General features: G+C 38.6%; 1 protein-coding gene across 1 annotated transcript; it reads left to right on the top strand.

Moving 5' to 3' along the window:
• Positions 1 to 267: 267 nt before the first annotated feature.
• npdc1a (neural proliferation, differentiation and control, 1a) lies at positions 268 to 21,302 on the top strand. The gene is made up of 9 exons (XM_007566243.2): positions 268 to 637; positions 10,691 to 10,837; positions 18,034 to 18,147; positions 18,234 to 18,467; positions 18,744 to 18,810; positions 19,720 to 19,810; positions 19,966 to 20,045; positions 20,124 to 20,223; positions 20,308 to 21,302. Exons 1-9 carry the CDS (start codon positions 511 to 513, stop codon positions 20,377 to 20,379), a joined length of 1,032 nt encoding a protein of 343 aa, XP_007566305.1. The 5' UTR covers positions 268 to 510; the 3' UTR covers positions 20,380 to 21,302.
• The last annotated feature ends 410 nt before the right edge of the window (positions 21,303 to 21,712 follow it).

The raw sequence follows: 21,712 nt of genomic DNA, 5'->3' as shown, positions 1-21,712 counted from the left end.
CTCCAACTTCAACACATAGCAACCTGTTTGAAAAATAATTGTTAAAAGTTAATTTTGACATCAGACATTATCACTAGGCCTCTCAAATTCTTTATACAGATCAACCAACACACGTTCATTCATCTAAATCAACTCTATGAGTTTCTCCTTTTGAACTGTACTCAAACAGACTCAATTTCTAATTTACTGAGTCGGAAAGAGTCGTGTTGGACTTTACGAGGGAACCCTGAAGGTACCATATCAAACACTTGGCCACCCCTTCCTCCTCCGCCTCCTCCTCCGCCTGAAGCTCCACTATCTTTAGCCCTGCCGCGGATTACGCTGCGCAGTGAGTGTGGGATCAGTCGGTCGGCATCCCCTCCGCTCGGTTTACCGCTGCTGTCTGTAACATCGCGCTTTGCTCCGTTCCTGCGCCACTGAAACCATAAAGCAGAAACAGAAACAGAAATAAAGTGATGGGGGAATGACAACAACATTCGTCGGTCCTCCGTCAAGCAGAAGACCCCCAGGATGCTGCTGTTTTCCAGTCCGCGGTGCGGCCACCAGCACCGGGCCTCGATGCCGCTGCTGCTCGCCGCCGCCGCGCTGCCGCTGCTTATGCTGCTATGTTACGTCCCCGTGAGCGCCAGCCTCCCAGGTAAATGCTCACATTTATTAAACCTAAAGCTGGGCAGGAATTGCCCAAAAGAAACAAAGGGTTGCTAGGTCACCTGTTTCCAGTACTGCTGCCAATGGTTTAAAAGAACCCACGGGCCTTTTTGTAATATTTAATTAACGCTTATTGTTTATTATGTGATGTTTGTGTGAGCAGGTTAAACCGATGGATCTGGAGGAAAGCATGAGGGAAATGAAAATTCCCTTCCTTCTCGGGCAATTTAATCTGTTTCCTTGTAAGCAGTTGTTAATAATAGACTCTTTTTGTTTTTTTGTTTTTTTTTGTGGTTTTTTTTTATGTAAGGAGGTGAATTTATTAGGTCGGGCCAAGGTAGATGCGAACTTTGCGACTTTTTCACCTGGGTACTGAATCCACATAGGTCAGGTTTACGAATGCACCAGTTGTATGCATACTAAGGCAGAGCATAAAGGATGGAAGTTGGTGATAATTTTACAGTAGGATAATTAGTCCTAAAGTTATTACTTTTCACCTTTTATACAACTTTTTCTTTAAATTAGCTCCACATTTTCAACAAAGGATGCAATTCTCTATTTACTGTATACTTTTACTTTATTCTGCCTGTGCTTTCATTCTGAGTTAGGGAAAGCTTGTAATAAATTTTGTAGAGAACAATAGGTCATATAGTCAATTTAGTTCAATGTTTTCTCTCTAGCTAATGATGAAACATTAACATGAATGCCAAATTGATAAAAGAATGGAAATTATAATGGAAGGTCAGTGGCGCTGGTATGACTGGTGAGTTTTGCTTTGGGCCATATACCATCTAGAGTAGGCTCTGTAATTGTTATAGGTAATTCTATTAACTATGGAAAACATTAACTAAAATCCAGCAGTGGGATTTTAAAAGCTTACTGAATTAAATCGTTAAGTTCGAGCCATAAGGAAATCTCAAAAACTCCATCGGTTTATTTATGATTTTGCCCTCCTGAGCTGCATGTGGACAGGTTTGTGAGCCACTGTGAGATTTATTAACCCAATTTACTTCTGGGTACATGTATATAATGTGATAGCCTGGTGTTTGAATAGACAGGGAAGTTAAGCCGCTTCTCAGCTTTTAGAAAACAGAAAAAAAAAAAAAAAAAAAAAAAAACGATGGGAAAAGCAGCAGCTGAACCATCCGTCACTTTTAATCTTTAGCCTTTATCAGACACACAAAACCCCCAGACAGTGTCCGCATTAGCGCTGAACATTCGGTGACGTGGCACTGACACAGGCTGTGGTGAATTTATCTCAGGTTTAAGCAGCGGTAATTGTTCGCTTTAAACCACTGAAGTCTGAAGGCCATTAATACGAAATGATGTAAAGGATGAACGGAGAAACTCTGACTCAGAGACCGCAGTGATTTTTTTTAATTTATTAATTTATTGTTTTTACTATGTTGGCCAAGTTTTTAATCTTTATCCCTGACTTTTCTAAGCTAAAACCCAAATATTTGGCCACTTTCTTCTTGGATGTTGTGATTTAAATCTATTTATTTGTGAGAATTGTGGCTCTGACTCTAGCAAAAATGTGGATTCTTGAACTCTGTACTGCAAATACTGTGGATTATATTGTCTGTGCTGCAAAATCCTGCTCTGGTTAATGGAATTGATGCAAAAAAAAATGCCTGGAAAATTATATATAGATTACAAAATTGCAAATAAAAATCAAAGTCAAAACCTTTGTTGTTCCACCTTTTACTGCAATAACAGGTGGTACTCCTACTGGACATGTGTCCACCAAAAGGAGACATAGGGAAATTTTTAAATCATGCCACATATATTCTCAACAAAGGTAGCCTGGACTTTGACTAGACCCTTCCGTTGTAGCTCTGACTGAGTGTTTAGGGTCCCTGGTGTCAACCTCTGCCATTTTTTCAATTCCTTTGCTCTGCTGCCTGTGTTTTATATGAATGCTCTTCAAATCGTCTCTGACCAGCTTTCCCACAGCATGGTGCTGCCGCCACCATGTTTTACATGTTTTGGTTTTTTGTTGAATGGTGGATTAAGCAGTGCTCTTTCAGTTTCTGTTCATCTACCACATTTTATTCCCTTAAATACATTGCAGTTTGTGATTTGAGGTGACGACATGTAAAAAGGTTAAAGGCGTAGGAACACTTTTGCAGGTGCAACGTGATGCAGAATATTGTAATCGTCTCTCAAACATGCTCAGAGACTAACAGCTGGAGGATTGCGGGTCTTGTTGTCTTTTTCTTCCTGCAGAGAATATGTTGGGTCTCATCGGCTGTCAGAGGCTTTGATTTGTTTTCAACGTGACAACTGTTGCAGTCGAACGCAGCTTGCTCATAACGGCGAGTGGCAGTGCTGCAGTATGTGGGCTATTGTTCGCATATGTCGTGTGGAAATCACAGGAGCGTTGGAGACGGCGGCGCATTCTCCCACCACTCTACTGTGAAATGGCTGCAGAGGAAAGCTGCGTCAGTCTTGTAGGATCCACAGCTCCGCATAACGTAAACGGGATTAAATTCAATGTGTTTTCCTTCGAAAAGAGAACACGTTTGGGGTCCAGGAAAATCGACTGTAGATGGATTCATGACTCCGCAGCTGATTCAGTAAAACACTGGCGTGTCAAGTGTAAATATGCCATCAAGCTGGTTTCCTAACACTGAGATCTGGAGTTGGAAGTTACCCAAAATCCCCATTTAAGCAATTGCTTGCATAAACTATGTTTAGTAAGCTCTGAAAGTTCCAAATTTATTGAACATTCAGGGTTTCTTGTATTCTGCACAATCATTCTGTAGCTTTTTATTCAAATCTATTTAGTTTTGCATGTTCTTTGTGACTGAAGTGTTGGAGAAGACCTCCTTCCCTCAATATTCTGACTGAGAAAGATCATTGTTGTGCTGCCGAATTTGTTATTCCACAACCCACTTGGAATCAGCGTGTTTATTACTCAGCGAGCCTCGGACTGTGGCCTTTTTTTTCCTCCCTCACCAGGATTAAGCTTTAACCAGTCACATCCTTAAGTGTCACACTCGGCCTCCTCTTTGCATACACAGTGGCTTTTTCCTCTGAGATTTTTCATTCAACCTTTTCTGCCCTGCAGCCAAAGCAGTAATTTACTGTGGGAATTAAGAGCTGGGAAAGGCCAGACGAGAACACAAGGAGACATTGAAACGCCCAAGAGTACGTAAAAACATTTACATACCTGCACGTTTTTATGCACTTAACACTCGTGTATCCAAGTGTTGAGTTCAGGAATAAAAACAGCAATGCTGGTTATTTTGCTACTTTGATATTTTGTGTCTTTTGTAACCCAACATTTCAAACCCAACGTTTTTGGGTTGTGTTGACTGACCCATATACAGATCAGAACCTCAATCAATGAAGCTTAGATGTAATATTCCCCAAAAGTTAAAGCCATTCTTATGAAACCAGTACAGTGACATATCACTACTCCGATTTGGATATAGAAAACAATGTAATGTCACCGGTGGGTTGGGTGTTTGCAGAGTTTTCCCACAGTGTGTGGTTGGTAAATGACATCCTGTGACTGACTACTCTTTTTTTTTTTTACACTCAAGAAGTCGAGTTTAGAAAAAAAAAAAAGCAAAAATGGTAAAGGATGAGTACCGTCTTAACAGTCCAAATGGTTCAGGTGTGCTGAATTGTTCTTGTCCACATCTCGATAAACTGAAACGCATATTTCATCCCTTTCTCCTAGTGTACGATAGTTAAAGAGGATAAAAATAACAAATTGGAAAGGGTCAAAACGCAAGCGAATGTTAAAAATGGAGGGACAAATTCACGATGGGACATAGTGAAACTTTAAATACTGGTATATAATTGTGTTTGCAGCACAACTGCTTGTGAAAAGTTTCTCTGGAAGTACAGTAACATTTTTCTGGAATGAGGAACAAATCAGTTTATTGAGAAAAGTACTTAAAGTAGGACTTTTAATTTAATTGTGCAATAATCCGGTCTGAGTAAAGTTTCAGGCTAATTGCACAGTTTGGTTTTGGTTACACCTCCTCTTAACACAGTGATGCCGGACCACGTCAGGATACGGTTTCTCGTAAATATCTTTTGTATGATTAATGTATTTTACATTGAATCTGCCTTTTTAAGGAAGTGAGTCAAAAATTCCAGGCTAAAGATAAAAAAAAAAAGAAAAAAAAAAAAAAGCACCACATCTGGTTTTAAAACGCCTCTGTTGTACAGCTCCGTACGCTCTTGAGTTTGACATTGACAGCATTTCACAAAGAGCTTCAATACCATTGGTTTCCCGCTTCGGTAATTAAATTACGCAGCAGCCAGAAGGTGCTTGTCAGCAATGTTGAATTGCCTCATTGTCTCTGGTGTTGTTTCAGAAGGAAAGTCTTAAACAATAGAGCTGACAGCCGAGGCTGAAAGGTGGTTCTCAAGCCATCGCCGTCAGATATGTAGCCTATTTTTATTTTTTTCCCCCTCATTTGTCGGCAAACCGACTCGTTCGTATCCATCTGAAAACTCAGAACTGAGGGAAGCACCCTTGTTTCTATGTCAGCAGGTTTCGGTGTGTCGGTTTGTGCATGTACGGCTACGTGTAGCCCACATCCTTACCAAGAAAGCTGCCGTCATATTTACCCAGTTCTTAAAAAAAAAAAAAAAAGAGGATAACCTCAAGTTAATCAGTAGTGCTCCTGTGTAGATATCGTAGGGATAAAAAGTCAATCCAACAAATGTTCCACAATTGTTAGTATTCTTTATTTATTCAACTAATGATCCAGCAAGATGATAATTAACCTATCGGTCATGACGAAGAACAAAACAAGATCTAAGATTTATTTTCTACACTATTTTTTTTTAAACCCTTTCCACCTTTATTGTTTGTTGTGCTGTAAGCTGCTCTGCTTCATTCTCATTAATTCCTCGCGGTGTAATTATTTATATTGCTAATTGGCCGACTTGACAGAGGTTACTGCAAAAGAAACGACACAGTGACAGACAAAGAGAAAAGGCAGACAAAGACTGAAGGCATCCAGTTCCTCGTCATTCTTCCGCAAACTTGCATTCCTTCTCGGTAGCAGATATCTTTAACTCTGTTTTTTTTTCTCACTTCCTTCTCACCTGTACCACTGTCTGCTTGCAGAACTAATGTTGTACTTCCTGTGTCTGCGTGTGTTCATCTGCGCTTTTAACAGGTGCAAAATCATGCCCCACTTTCCGCCGGAACGACACAGGCGTCCATTGCATCACATGGGAAACGACTTCTACACACTTATAAAAAAAAAAAAAAAAAAAAAAAAAAAACGCTGACATAAACGGTTTCCATTCAAATGGCTGTTTAAATTAAGTTTGGGACTTTCCACAATTCTATGAGGGGGAAAAAAAAAAATTAATTTGACTCTGCAGCGTTCTTGTACTTTTATTAAAAATCTTTATTGTTGTGTGGATAAATTTAACCCTGTGGAATCTGAAAGTTATTAGATAATTTCCCAGCAGTTATTCAACTGCTTACCAGAAGCAGCTGGTTTGACAGCACATACCAATCTGTCCACATGTGTAAATATTTGTTGTACACTGTCATTCCTTGCTGACGTGTGTTACAGTTTATCGCACTAAATGATCCTGATGGCTTTCTTTAACATGGTGGATGTAAACTGGAACTTCGATTAATAATGAAAGTAAAAGATCAAGATGAAAGTTTTTTTTTTTTTTAAAGTAGAGACTTAATGAAGGTTTGTAAATGCACCAACAGGCTTTAAGGTGCCTGGTTGTTGAGATTCTTGCCAGAAAATGTTTATTCCCATTTTCTTAACTTATTTTCTGTATGGAGGTGTAATGGTGCAAAAAATGGTTTGAGTTTTGGATTATTTGAAAGCCTTACGGATTTCTTTACTTTTTGCTTTCTTGTCATTTTCAGATAATCAAATACATTTTAATGTAAGAATAAAAATGCAGCATTTAAAGTTACGACTTTATCCATAGGCCCTGAACCTAATAACCAGTTGTGCCACCCTTGATGCCAAAAGCTGCCGCTGCTTGTTTGCAGTTCCTGGCAATGAATCTTTGTTGGGATATTGGTCCTCTATCTCTTTGCAGAATTGTTTTAATCCACCCACATTGGAATGGTCTAGTGGTATAACATCCTGGTTAAAATTAAACCACAGCCTTTCAGTCTGTTTTAAGTCTGGACTTTGATTAGACCACTTCAAAGCCTTTCTTTTCTGTTTATTAATCTATTCAGATGTGGACTTGTGGGTGTGCTTAGAATTATTGTCCTGCCGCATTAATCCAGCATACTTCAGTTTAAGATCAAAAACCGGTGGTTGGACATTCATAGTTCGCTTAGCTATCACAAAGCACCCTCAGATCATCAAACTACCTGAGACTAGATAGAAGCCTAACTATTTTTTTTGATAGATCAGGAGTTAAATCAAATGTATAACTTAATCTTAGTTGGCATCAAATATACACTCTTGGTTCATTTTGGCTGATATGACATTTTACAGTGTTCAAGTTTAGCAAAACTGATATTTGGGTGACCGGACAGAATGATCGCCATCACCCGTTCTTGTCTACTTTATGGAAACGGTGCCATTTTGACAATAAGTCTCAAACTGCTGGATTGGCAAAGCTGTTGAATTCAGCACATTTAGTTGAGATGTACAATACAGAATAATCGAGATAAATATATTTATATTTTGAAAAGATGAGCAAGATGTAACATGTAAGGGGGTGGGGGGGAAACGACAACAAAAAACAAAAGGACTGAGCTCAGACCTGTGGGGAACACCACAATGCTGTCTAAGTGATTGATGTGGTAAAGCTATTCATACTGACAAAACAAAGCATTTGTGAGCTTTGATCCCAGTTAATCTAAAAAGAGATAAAGCCCGAGTAGAGTTATTGAAAAGTGGTAATTACTCGTATCCACTTTTTTTAATTAATAATTTTTCTCTATTATACAGTTCTCAAAAAGCAAACTAAGAAAAATATTTATATATGAATTTGCCCTGCATAGTGTATTTGTGCTGACTCTCCTTTTACGTACGACGTGAGAAAGTAAAGCTCTCTCAGGCATGCAGCGGCTGGGTTTGCCCCAGCTGAGGCTAATGAAAGCAAACATTTAGAAACAGGTTGGCCAAACATTTGTTTGGTTTTTTTTTGTAATTTGAGATTGAAGTAGAAACTCCAAAAGCCAAACACAAACGCGTCCTTTAGAGCGCTTTATCATCCTGCCCAAGCGGAGATACACTCAGTGGTTCTATTAAGTGCAGAGAAACCAAGCTGAGCTCTTTAATGTTTCCACTTGATTTTGAGTGCTTGGCTTACATCCTGTCTGCTATCCGAGTCAGGAAATGCAAACAATGGGAATTGAAGAATCTCTGCCTACCAATTTCCTACTTTTCCAGTAAAAAAAAAAAAAAAAAAAAAGTTCTGACCAAAATCACAAACGCACACGACTGCATGTTGTGACACTTGTTCCACTGTAGTTGCAGAACAGCTTGAAGGAGCACCGAGCTGCAAACATGCTTTCATATATGTGTTGGTCTGAGAGCGTAGGTGTTTATAAGGCTTTGTGAGAATGTATGCCACTGTTTTGCTCTCAGTTTTTCTTTTTCCTGGCTGAGTTTCTGCTGAGCTCAAACCCTGGCAACAGCAGCGGCAGATGGTTAGTAAAGTTTTATTTATTTTTTTTTCTCCACTTAATTCCAAGGACCAATTTCTGAGTTCCTCTGTTGCATAATGTGCCCTCACTCCTCCTGACTAAACTGAGGCCGAACGTTCTGATATGCTTTTGGGATTTATTTTATACTATGTTGCATGTTTTTGTTTTTTGTCTGGGACTTTGTAATTTCCTGTGCTGAAAAATAAAGATCTGTGCCTGTTTGTTGAAAGTAAAGAGCTCCCTACCCGTTTCTATGCTGCTTCTAAATCTCAGATATTGGTTGTACTGCACCCGAGCGTCACCCTTGTTATTTTTTTTTTTGTTTTTTTTTTTTTACTCTGTCGCCAAATCTCACAGTTGGAGTGTGTCGGTGTTTCTGATTAAATGCGTGTTGGGAGAATAATTATCTGCTTCCCACATGGATACCACACAAAGTGCTGACCAAAGGTGTTGAGATTTTCACTGCATCATAATTTTTAGGAGAGCAGATATTTTAAAATTTAGGACAACTGCTTTCGTAACAAAAAAATCTGATAAAGGACCTTTTCAGATGGGAGACGCGTTGGCGTGATCATGAGTGTGTTAAAGTGACAACAGAGGCAAAGACAAAGAGAGGCACGGGGCCAGGACAGTGTGCAGTTTCCATGAGGTTGAGGTAAATCATTAAATTCATCATAGAAACTGTTTCTCACATGGCATATTGACATGAAATCTTTGTAGATCACCCAGAGACCTGTGTTCTCTCGTACTTTTCTGCCATCAGCTCACCTCAAAGGCTTTCTACAGGATTTAGATCTGAAGAGAGGTGGGTTTAGTATCTAGTGAGCAATTTCTGCATCGATTTGGCCATATTTCTTGGATAGTTTTACTGTATTTGACTCTTCCAACAGAAAGATTTAAATTTAAGACGCCCTGATATTCCAGGAAAAAAACACGATGGAGGCCCTCAGTATCATGGATCTGCTACCGTACTTAACAATAAACGTATGGTGTGTTTTTCCATGTTTTCGTTCTTCATTTTATGTGAAACTTACATGAAATGGAATGGAAATGGATTAAAGCTCAAAGCTTTATTTTATTTATTGTTTTTGGAAACTCTGGGATTTCTTGTTGTCAGGAGTTAATAGTATTATTATTTTTTTAAATCCGTCCCAAAGCAGATTTCTCAAATTGCACAGCTGCAGGTCAACCAAGGACATGGAAACCCAATATCTGCTTTTGTGTTGCTATTTTTAAGTTCCCTCTATTTCTCTTACCAAAATAGGACTGCAGCTGAAAATTGTGTTGAAATCATATTTTAAAATAAAATCAGGGAATTGAGTTTGTTTCCTGATCTTGGCACGGTAAATGATAGCTGTTTATTTGACATCTTAAAACTTAACTTAGACATCTGCTGATAAATGTTCACTTCTAGCCCAGTTTTTATCTATTAATTTATGCATTGCTTTCTTAATCTTATGAGAGTATTGATACATTTTCAGTGAGGAAATCAGTGACTTTCTGCCTCTCGTGTGACAATCAGGTTCAGAGCAGGAAATGGTTGCTATGATCTAATGTCCTAAATTTTCCCACAGCTACATTAATGACTAATTCTAACCATAAAACAAGGACGTTTATCTTGCCACCATGTGCAGTGAGGAGGGAGGAAAATGAAAATCTTCAAAGCTCTGTTTGAGAAAGGAAGGATGCGACTGCAGAGGGCAGCTGCAGCCAAATGTCAGGTCCAACACAAGGCTGGAGAACACTGACCTCATCTTCTGTCTTTCCTCCTCATGTCACTGCATGCTGCATCTGTTATGACAGTGTCTACGCCTGCTGTGCTGTTCACCTTTAGCTGGGCCCTCCACACGGCACCGCAGTGCTCATTATCAACCTCTCTCTGCCCTCTCCTGCCACACACACCTGCTATGACCTTAACACATCCTTGGGTTCCCACCAGCTGTGCGTGTTTGCGCGTGCATCTAAATTAAATTCATTCAGACGGACGGTAATGAGGGCAGGTGATTATCTGAGCCGATAGCGGGAGAACATCGGTCTTTATTTGGGTTTGACCTGATTAAACCGGCTGAAGAGTTGGGCCATGATCACAACACTGTGCAGTGGAGAGATTGTTGGGTTTTTAACTTTTTATTTTTTTTATTATTATTTTCATGTTCTTTCTGGTGAATGTGTTTGGCTGAAACAAAATCCGAGAGGTTTATAATAAAACACGTTGACGCTGCTTGTTAGGAACTGTGACATCGGCATGTGAACTCTTCAAGGTGAGATGTTTTTGAGTTTAAGATAAAAGACGCCCACAAACGAGAGATGTGACTTGCAGAGTTGAGTCACATCTTCTTCACAGGATTTTTGGTGCCGCGTCATCTCCTGTGCGGTTTCTAAATTTTTTTTTTTTTTTTTTTGTATGTCTCTCTCCCTTAGCTCACAGAAAATGCCCTCATCCGATAGACTGTGCCCGGCAGAGACGCCACCACTGCCACCCACCATCGTCTGAGTGCGGCTCCTGCCTCTCCCCGTTTCGGGAGGACGGCGAAGGACGCTGTGTGCTGAAGACGCACCATAAAAATGGTATGGACAGAAAACATCAGACACCGTTCACTTGCACACACACTGCATTCAAGTATGTTGTAATAATAATAATAATAGTAATGTAAAAACAATGATGAATATTGATAATTATTGTCATTGCTAATTTTATAATTATTATTATTATGGTTTATATATCACTAATGTTCTTCTTCGAATAAGAAAACTATTGATACAATGGTTTTTAACATACTTACAGTCAGATATGTGGAAACAATTTGGAGACATGGCACATTTTTTTTCATAACAAAATGTTAATATAATACATATGAAACTTTATGCTCTAACCTGCTGAGAGGATGCAGTAGAACTAGGTGCTTCCCCTTTATAAAAGAAGTGATGCACAAAGCATTTCTCCATTAAATACATTTACTTCAAAGATTTTCCCACAATTTCCTGTGCGAGGTTACGCTACTGCAATAAAAGCTGAATTCATTTTAAGACTATGTACACACCTTTATCAGTAGAGCAGCAGATGTGGCCAACGATGCATTTATACTAATCAAGTGAGGATGTTTCAGAGTCTCCGTGTCTCCGGTCAAAGAGACGTCAGTATGTATGTGCGGCTCAAGCAGTTTGTTGTCCAAATGAAAACCAGTTCTCTATAAAGCCAAGCCATGGCCGCCCTGTGCCTTTTTAAGCATTTAAGCATCTATCAATTCAATTCAGCTGCACTTGCTTCTCTGTTCAGCTGTCATTTCATCTGTGTTTTTGATTGTTTTTTTGTTTTTTTTGCTTTTCCTTCATTTTTCCCATTTATGCTTCTCCCAGCAACGGAGCATTTTCAGCTTTAATCCTGCTCTGCCCCTGCTGTGTTTGCAGCACACACACACACACACACACATATATGCACCGCCCCCGCACTGGCAGCCTTAATCACTGCAATAACATGTTTCTCTCTCCCTCTCTCTCTTTTGCCCTTCATCTTCATCCCTGAATTTAATATCACTCAATAAAACAGCCAGGCAATGGAAAGAAGTCTCATTTTTCTGATTTCTATAATAGTTTGTGCTGCGTTCAAAGCAAAAACTGAAATGGAGGAGACATTTCAAAAATATTAAAGTGGTTTGCCTCAGTATAAACAATATACATTTATGTTATTGGGGGGGCGGTGTTGAACCTCTGCAGGGTTAATGAATTGGATGGGAATTAGCAGCAGGAGATGATCCAGGAGAAACTTGACTCAACTAATTGCGAAGCATCAGATAAAAAAAAAAGAAAAGGGGGAAAAAAAATGTTTGGTTGAGCAGGAGAAAAGTTCCTGTCACGCAGAGGATGAAGGGATTTTTTTGTGCAGTACTATGAGTTTGTGTGTGGTATGAATCTGGTACATCATGCAGACGTTTAAGCTGCACAGTGGTTACATAAAGTCTTTGGAGACTACCGAACACTCTGATCCGCTCGGGAGAGAGTGACTCTTATTTTCACACTCGCCACTCAGACCCACGAAGTGGTTGTTGTGAACAGATGAAATCCTCGCCGTTTCCTTCAATTACTCAGATTCGCACGAAATGATGTGTATTTGCTTCGTCAGAGGCATCGCACGCCTTTCGACGCGTCAGAAAACAATAAGGAGCTTCAGGCCAGCTGCTGGCGTGGTTTAGTTGGGCAGCTTTACTCGCCGCCTGAAAAATATCACATAACGAATAAATCACAAAATTGAAACTTTGTTGCTTAGTGTGTGTAGCGGTGGGTGGTGGTAATTAAAGAGCTGCGTTTCTGACCCAGGATGTTGCCGTCATCATTTTAGTTGCACTCCACCCAGATTTAAAGTTTGTTTCGCAGCTTATCGGGCCGCTTTCAGCGAGTTTTATTGTTTGTAACTTCTGTCGTCATTCTGCTCTAAATTTCTCAGAATTGGAAAGAATTTGCAGAACTGTTTATTTCTGATTCACGGACCGTTTCATTTAACATTATTCAGAATTTTTTATTTTTTTTTATCCAGCACCAGTTGACGACAACGCCTGCTTTACAAGCGGGCAAAAACGGCTCCAATTCAATGCGCTCAAGAATTGACCTTGAGCGCATTTATTCCTACACAGATATAAACACTTCTATTTTCTGAATTAGGCTGCACAAAAGGCCTTTTTCTTGACACTAAACTGAAGTAAATAATTTTCTGTTCTAGTTTAGATCAGTTCTACTTTTCCTGAAAAGCCAAAAAGTTCTGTTTTGTTCGTGTTTTGGGATTGTGTCCTTTGGGGTGAAAATTTATTTTTTTGGTCCGTCAGTGGCAGGGTGGGAGGCATGGATTACCAGGATAGATACACTCATGTTGTACTACAATAAATGCACCAAATACTCAGAGTTCACAACAAAAAAATGTCATGTTATTATTATTAAGTGTAATCAGCTGATGGGTGTAGAGCATCCATGGTAAGGGAACAGGTAGGCAGAACTGCCTGTGTTTGTCATGGAGGCGTTCACTGCCATTAGTAAACAGATAATATGCCTCAAAGCCATGTCTTCTGGTGAAAAGCACAAACAGAGCGACAGAAGAGCCATTCTTTAAAAGCAGCTGTGTTGCATACATGGTGAAGGCAGGGCGTGAACAAAGTGGGTTTCTACTCTTTTACACAGTAGCTTTTGTGTCCTTTCTAGCTTTTATCTCCATCATCCAGTTTGTTTCCCCCTTTCATCATCTTATCTGTCAGCGTCTGGCAACTGTTGGACTAACGGGCAATTGCCGCAAACGTCCAGCTGCAGTTTGGCAGCAGAAGGTCTGAAAAAAAAAAAAAAATACATAAACGAAAAGTCCTTGTACAATTTTACCGTACTAAAGATATTAAAGCCGTCGTTTTATCCTGTCTAATGATTTGATTCCAATGATTTCTACTTGAAAAGACTCTTATTAAGCATAGTTATTGGTCCGATATTTTATTATTTTCACTAATCTACTAATTACAGCTGAGCTTCTTTATTCTAAATTTAACATTGATCATCACATGTGATCAGTTTGAACTTTTTCATTTACACTTTGGCACAGTTGGGAATTACAGCTGCTGATATTTTTAGCAGGCGTTTTATAAAAAGGAAGGTGCCAAGTGTATTTCATTAGTGCCTGCTAAAGACGATTATCTCCTTGCTTAAATTAACAAAGTGAATGAAAATTACAAAATTTTAAAGGTTATTAACATTTGACAATATTTATACAGGTGTTTTGCTTGTTTTGGGGTTTTAAACGTTATTTCGGTGATATGGGTGTGCATTTTTCATTTCATTTAGTTTGTCTAGCATTCCTTAGTCTTTTTGTAGATACGACTGACATTAAGATTTGGAATCGATCAAGATTAATACAGTGTGGGAAATTTTGATTTGAAGTGTGAAAAAAATCAAAATCACCTATTCAAGTTCTGGATAGACGAATGGATCAGGCTGAATATGTAATTTTTGACATTAAACCTCCGTAGGAACCCTTGGTTTTTCTACCAAGGTGTATTATTTGTGCAAAGCGGAAGTTGAAAGGCAGGTGAGGCTGTTTGCAGTCATTCAGAGCTGTGCACTCAGCTGTGACTACCTTTATTCGGCTTGTGGGACACTAACTCGGATATACGGCGCTCTGTCCAGCCAAGAAGGAAATTTCATTATATACTTCTCCGCTCTTTTGTTCTGATACCAAAACACATTAAGTTGCAATTGCATATCTGCTTTCTTTTAACTCAGTGGTTTGTAGAGATTTTCTATAGACTCACTGGACAACAGAGGTGCATGTAAAAAAATTTAGCATAGGAAATTTTATTTCAGTAAGTCAGTTCAAAAATGTAACTCGTATAGATAGACATATAAGGTATATTTATCAACCTGAAGAGAAATAACCAACTGAAATATGTAATGGCATGTGAAATAAATCTTTATAGTTTTTGAATATTATTGATTACTCTAAATCAAATTTAAATATCAATTAGTATCTTATACCTCTAGTTGGATCATCAAATGGACCTTAAAAGTTAAAAATAAAAAAAATCTCCATGTTGATTGTTGTTCTCTGATTGCCCGCTAGGTGGCAGCAGAACATTATTGCGGTGATTAGCCGGTGACTTTTTTTCCCCCAATTAATAACAATGGGTTCCAATGACTTATTCCATATTAAGATCAACATTTTAAACCATTATTTATTTATTTATTTATTTAAATTTAGCTCAATATTTGTTTGACTTTCATATGTTTTACAATTTTGGAAAAGGACTATACATGTATAAAGAAATTAAGCTCAATTGATGCCATGGTAACTGAAAGAGGTGCACAGTTTCAGCCTTACTGAACAGAATTAATCAGTGATAAACCAGACCTATTACTGTGTTTTCTTTTTTATTTGAATCAGTATACGTTTCTGTTCAGCTTCGGGGCAAATTATTGCCAAAAACAAATTTTAAATCAGCCATTATGGTTGGACGATTTTGTTTGAAATATTAATGTTAGAATTGCAGATGCACCTATCTAATCTGCCATAAAACAGAAGACTTTTTTAAGCTTATGAACATATCGCCCTATAACATCTGGATAGTTTTTGGAGCTCCTTAGTTTTCTCCACTCGCTATCAAATAACCTCTAGCACATTTCTTCATTGTTTTTGTTTTATTGTCCTTTGGGAAAAAATACAGTTTGGTCAAAATCATAAATTGGTTTGGGCCAGAAAAGCTAGATCAATGCACAATATGATCACACGAGGGTTTATTGTGGTTGATTGCAAGTTGAAAATCTTGACGCTTCTTTAACAGGAAGAAGTGAAAAGGTAGTGCATGTGTGTATGGGTTTTGGGTGGAGCAGGAAATGTGAGTGTTTTTTAAGTGGGAAAAGACAACAGTGTGCATGTGTGTGACACACAATCCCTGTTGAGATGTTTAGTGTTTGTTTGCTTCCCAAGAGGGTATGGGTCATTATCAGGCCGGTGACAAAACTCTCCTTCTACAGGGAGAGGTGTGTATGCTTACACCCAGCCAGTCCTTTTATAGGTGACTGCTCTGCAAAGCTCATTTTTTCTGAGCAACATTCAAAACGTCAACAACAAATGCGTCCTCCTCTCTGCGTCGCCTCTTCATATTCGGACCTGTATGCAGCCAGCGCACAGGCACAGTTGGCGCGCTCAGCCACCTGCAAAGTGCAGATGGCACATCTCGCCTCCACAGACATCTGCCATGCAGTGCACTAAATGGCCATTAGTGGAGGGGGGCGGGGTGCGGAAAAAAACAAAGCAGTCAGTGAAAGTGCTGCTATGTCATATCATACACATTAACTGAGCCAGATGGCCAGCCTTCTGGAGTGAAAGTGACACTGTAATCGCCACCATAATTTAGGCAGACACTTATTTTGAAAGAGTCGCTGGTCACCACTCGGTTATCTTATATTTTTTTTATTTGATGATTATAATCAACAAAAGAGCGAAAAGACAGGACGCTTTTATTTTAAAATCCACTTTAAATTTACGTGTTTCCCCGCCGTCTTTGTCGCCTTGCGTGTAATAATAAATACACGTGAGGCTTTATGGAGGGAAATAACTCTTTGATGACCTCCATTACCAGCAGGCTTTGGAGTCTATTGTGCCTGCAACAGGACAGGCCCGGTGAGGCCGAGGTTTGGCTGATTGCTCCGGGGACAACCCCCGCCCCCTGCGGTGCTCCTTCCCCTGGCCACACACACACTGTGGATCCCGGTCGCCCTGGAGCCCGGGGCTGTCCTGCTGGAATGCGGTTCGCTGTCTGGCGCAAAGGGCTGTTAACAACAGTTTAGTATTGTCTGGCCTTTTTTAACCAGCTCCTCAAACAAACAACACACACAGGCACACTCCATGTCTGTCATTGTGCACGTAAGATGCTGGAAGCACCTGTGCATTCATGTACGCATGCTTAAACCCAAATGTGTGTCTTTCCTGAGCGTCTCTTTTATCTAAAGTTACTGCGATAATGTAAAGATGGTCTATATTTTCCATGTCTGTTTAGAAAGTCTTTGCTTTATCTTGTCTAGCTAATAAAGTTATCCTCGTGTTGCTTGTGATATTTTAAGAACAGATGCAATGTTTTTTTTTTTGTTTTTTTGTTTTTTAAATGAAGAAATGCTCATTTGGCAAAAATCCAGTAGATGAGTAGATGTCAGTTTACCAAAGTAAAATGGGACAAGGGTTAAACATTTTAAGATAAATGTTTAAAAAACAAATACTCAAATATGTTAAAAAGTAAAAAAAACAACTAAATTCATAAATAGTTGAATTTTCAGTATCAGTGGCTAAAAACCACTGGTATCAGCAGCTCAAAATGGCCATAAATAAAAGACATGGCTAAATATAATTAGAAATAAATGAATATATGAACAATATTTCGAGATATTTTCTGTTTAGCTGCTTTTTAAAGGCTTAATGAAACAAATTCCTTTCTGTTTTTACTGTTTTTACTGTGAGCTTATTTTTGGAGATTGTTTTAACACAAAATGCACTTAAGGGTAGTTTTTATCTTCTAGCTAAACATTAGTTTGTGAGCAAACTGTACTTTTTTTTACTTAATTTCTGAAAATGTTCTTGTGTATCTTATATGGATCACTGGTACTGATATAAGACTGATATAAGCTTGGACAAGATATCAGAACCTCTTCATTTTTCTGGCTTATTTGAAGTTCTGTACTAATCATTTAGTTATTTTTGTTATACTGATTCCTGGGAGGGAAAGAGCAGTAGATATGAGAAAATGGCAAAACATATTTTTTTCTTTAGTTTAAATTATATTTCTAAATTTAAATTAAATACAAAAAAAAACTTTAACAGCAATTTATTGTTACAGGAAACTAAAGCAAGAGTGAAACAGTTTCCCACTTACAGTGAATGCAGCATAATTCAAAAGCAAATTAGGAAGTAAATAAAGATAAGAAAGGTGGGTTTCCTTCACTGCTGGAAGCCCAGCAGTGCAGGTATGTGGTATTTTTCCACTGGGATTCAAAACTGCTGGAGGGACCTAGGGGCCAAAACCCAAATGTATAAATGAGTTTAAGCCATTTATGAGTTAGTCATGTTACAATTGACCTCAGCGGTCAAAAATATGTTTCCAAAGACAGATATATATATTTATTTTTTTTAATCTCATCATTTCTATCAAATTTAAAGATTTCATATTAAAGCGTTTTAAGTTTGAAGAAGCACGAAAGTTATTTATTTCTAAACATAACTGAAACTTGAAATGTTTTTTGCTGGCTAGGCAAAGTGAGGATCTTCACTGATCTGGACGAAGAAATAGATTTCCTTCACTCCATCATAGAAAAACAGGAAGTGTCGAAAATAAAAACAACAAAAAATCAACCGCAAAAAACTGGTAAGAAATCGGCCACAAATTTAGCAAGGCGACATTGATATTATAGTTGCTGAAATTTGTCTAAAAATCTCTGTCTGACCTTCCAGATTCCATTTCCTCCCCGGCGGATCTTGAGGACAGCAGGACAGGGGCATCTGAGCAAAAGTCCCAGAATAAGAACCGACTGTCGGGGGAAATCCCACGTAGCACGACGGCAGCTCCGATCCCCACGGGCGCCGCCGTTCCCAACACGCCAACCCCGCACCCCAGGTTCACCGCAGCTGATGGCCGAGCCGGCCCTTTAGTTGTGCCCCATCCCAAAAATGACACCATCATTGTCAGTGAGTGTTTAACTCTTTTTTTTTTTTTTTATTTTTTTTTTTTATTGGCAGATATTGTTGGGAGTTAAATCATACTGATTTCTAATGAAGCAAGAATACCCTTCATACAGTAGATATTAAATCTTAACCAAATGTTACAACCATAAAAACTGCTAAAGAATTAAATTTTTTTTAACCACATGAAGAGTATCTCATCTAACTTCTTATCACAATTTTAAATTCCATTTTATAAATGCTTAATAAATGATTTTCTTCTTTGTGTTCATTTTTCTGCAGTCATAATCTCGCTGTGTGTTGTTGTGGGCACCGTGTGTGTGATCTTGGCTTCTGTCTGTTACGTCAAGTAAGTATAAAGAAAGGCGAAAACGATGCGATGTTTTTGCTGCAGTTGGAAGCAAAGTGTTTGGTTGAATTCCTCGGGAACTATTTGACTCTTTTGAACAGTTTTTTATTCCAGAGTCAAATGATGATAAAGCTTCGCTGATTTTTTTTTTTCCTCAGAACTGCGCATTTTTAATTACATGAAACATTTGATTAGTTTCTTGTTATTTTAATTATTTTAAATGACACGTAGGATAACGATAAACATTTGAAAAGCTCTAACCTGACATGTATTGTAAGTTTGTGTACATAAAAGCAGACTGACTTGATTTTACCCATTTGCATTTAGCTAAGAACAACTATTTATCCACAGTCAGTCAAACACAATTGGTTCTTTTGGCCCATTCATTGGGCTTGCTGAATTATATTTAACTTCCTTTTTGAGTGGATTAAGTTTAGAAGTCTGCCTTTGAATAGCAACCACATTTATGAGGAAATCTAAAATAAAATTTCTTGTTTTCAGCAGATGGATTTAGGATGTTTAGTGACATCTGCAGGTAGTTGTGCGTACTGCATCCAGAGTTGCTCAAATTCCACAAAATGTTATTCTGAGTTAAATTCTTCCACATAAATACTGTACACTGCCGTCTTCAATGTATTTATTAATCAGACTGAGAAATTATTTTATGTGTACTGACTAAAGACAGCTTTTTAAGCATGGCTATTCTTTATTTTAGTTGCCACTTTCTCTCAGACTGTATTTAAATGAATGCTTGAAAAAAAAAAGTCTTTACACTTAATGCTAACTGAAATACAAACCATAAGGAGTTTAAAATGTATCAAAAAGTCAGACTTTAGAAATCCTCATAATTTGAGGGAAATATGAGAACATTGCAGTTGATCCTAAAGTTGATCATGACTCCCCCTGCAGGCTGCGCACAGAATCACGTCTTGCTGAGAAGGTGGACTACCCTGCTTTCAGGGCACCGAGCGTTCCTCCAACTCCAGCCAACGGTTCATCTGTAAGTCCCCCCTCAGCTCTGTTTTTTTTTTTTTTCCCACTTCACCCTTATTGTGCAAAAACAAGGTGTGCAACACCCCCCACCACACTCTATGCATCCAGATTTCAGTTTCTAACATCATTTACGCCTTTCTCTCTCTGTTTTGCCCCCGTAAGACGCTTGATAAGACGCTGGCTGAAAACGCTCAGATGTATCACTATCAGCACCAGAAACAACAGATGCTGTCGATGGGAAGGTACGTTTCCCGTCTCTGTCTCCACACAGCCTTTTGTGGAGTTTTTGCCACAACTTAAAATCCCCGTTTCTCCATCAGTCACAAACCCGAACAGAAAGGGCTCGACGCTGAGGCCACGTCGGACGAAGAAGAAGTGGGAGGCGGCTTCACGGTGTACGAGTGTCCTGGACTCGCCCCGGTGAGCACGCACACACACCTGAGCACCTTCAAATCATTTCTGATCGGATGTTTTATTGAAATGCTTTATCGTCTTTCTTCCCAGACTGGAGAGATGGAAGTTAAAAATCCTCTGTTTGATGATTCAACTCCGGATTATCAGGGGATTCCTAAGTGAACACTGAAAACACACACACAAAACAAATTTATCTGGAAGAAAGCTCCTGTTTTCTCTCTCTGCCTGCATGGAAATCGAGAATGATGTTGTGGAAATGATTGTTTTCTCATCCGCCTTTTTAACACATAGGCCCCCACTATGGCTTTTTAGTGCTACAAATATGTAATGGGTTCCCTGTTAATTTATTCCTGTCAATGTTGTAGAGAAACTCTATCTTTTAATTTAATTTTCGTTGATTTAAGTCGAAGTCAAGCTAGTGTTAGTGTTTTGTTCTGTTTGAGTGTTTGATTCTGAGTTAATGTCTTTATTCTTTATTTTTGCAGCTATTTCCAAAGAATACCATAACAGATGATATATATCTGTGTATATATATCACACATATACATAGGAATATTCTACTACCCTCTCTAATTTTTGTTTTAACAGATTTCATATCGGTTTTCTGTAAAAATGCATCATAAAATGGTCATTGAACTGTAACTGCTGGTGTTGCTCGTGTATTTTCCTGTCCTTATAGGCTGCACATGAAGAATTTGAGATGATAAAGTATAGATATTAAAGTTATATAGGTAAAAATGAAGTACTTAATGCTGTCTTGCATGGTTTGACTGTATTGTTTTAGTCATGGCGAAGCTTCGATGGATCGTTCTGCCTCCATGTGTGTGCGTCACGTCGCTGATGGAGGGCGGGGGGAAAGTGACTTTCCGAGCACTTGAATGAAATCTGAGATGAGCTGTACCTCTAGATGTTTTACTGGCAATCATAATGATCCTGTAGTGTCCCTCTTTCCAGTCTTTGGGCTCAAACTATCCACGTGCTGCAAAATGTACATACAAAGAGTGAGATTGTTCACTTTTTATAGATATTTGTACATGCAGACTAAAGATTGAAAATTAAACTTTTTACCACATGTGGAGGAAAAAGTGAGGTTTTCATTTTGTGCTTGCCGTAGTTTTCATTTACAGTGTCCCTATGCAGCCTGGAAACGTTTGGAATTTGGTTTCAGTGTTTTCCAGGCCTGGATAAGTGTGGGAAAATATCTTTTATTCTTTTCTTCCTTCCTTTTGTCATCCCATCCTCCTATATTTACATTTTTTCCTTGCTCATCTACATTCTTATACTTTCCTTGTCCTTCCTTCTTTCATTTAATTCTTTTCTTTCTATGTTTTTCCTTTCTATTCCTTCCTTATTTTACTCTACATTTAAAAATGAGCACAAAGAACTGAAAACTGTTTACTCTGAAATGTTTGCAAAACATGGAATAACCCTCCATTTAAGCACTTGTAGAAAAACATGGGTAAAAGATGCAACAAATAACACACACACACACACA

Source organism: Poecilia formosa, unplaced genomic scaffold (assembly GCF_000485575.1).
Source record: "Poecilia formosa unplaced genomic scaffold, Poecilia_formosa-5.1.2 Scaffold6, whole genome shotgun sequence".
Classification (NCBI taxonomy): Eukaryota; Metazoa; Chordata; class Actinopteri; order Cyprinodontiformes; family Poeciliidae; genus Poecilia; species Poecilia formosa.
This window is presented reverse-complemented; position numbering and strand designations above follow the sequence as displayed.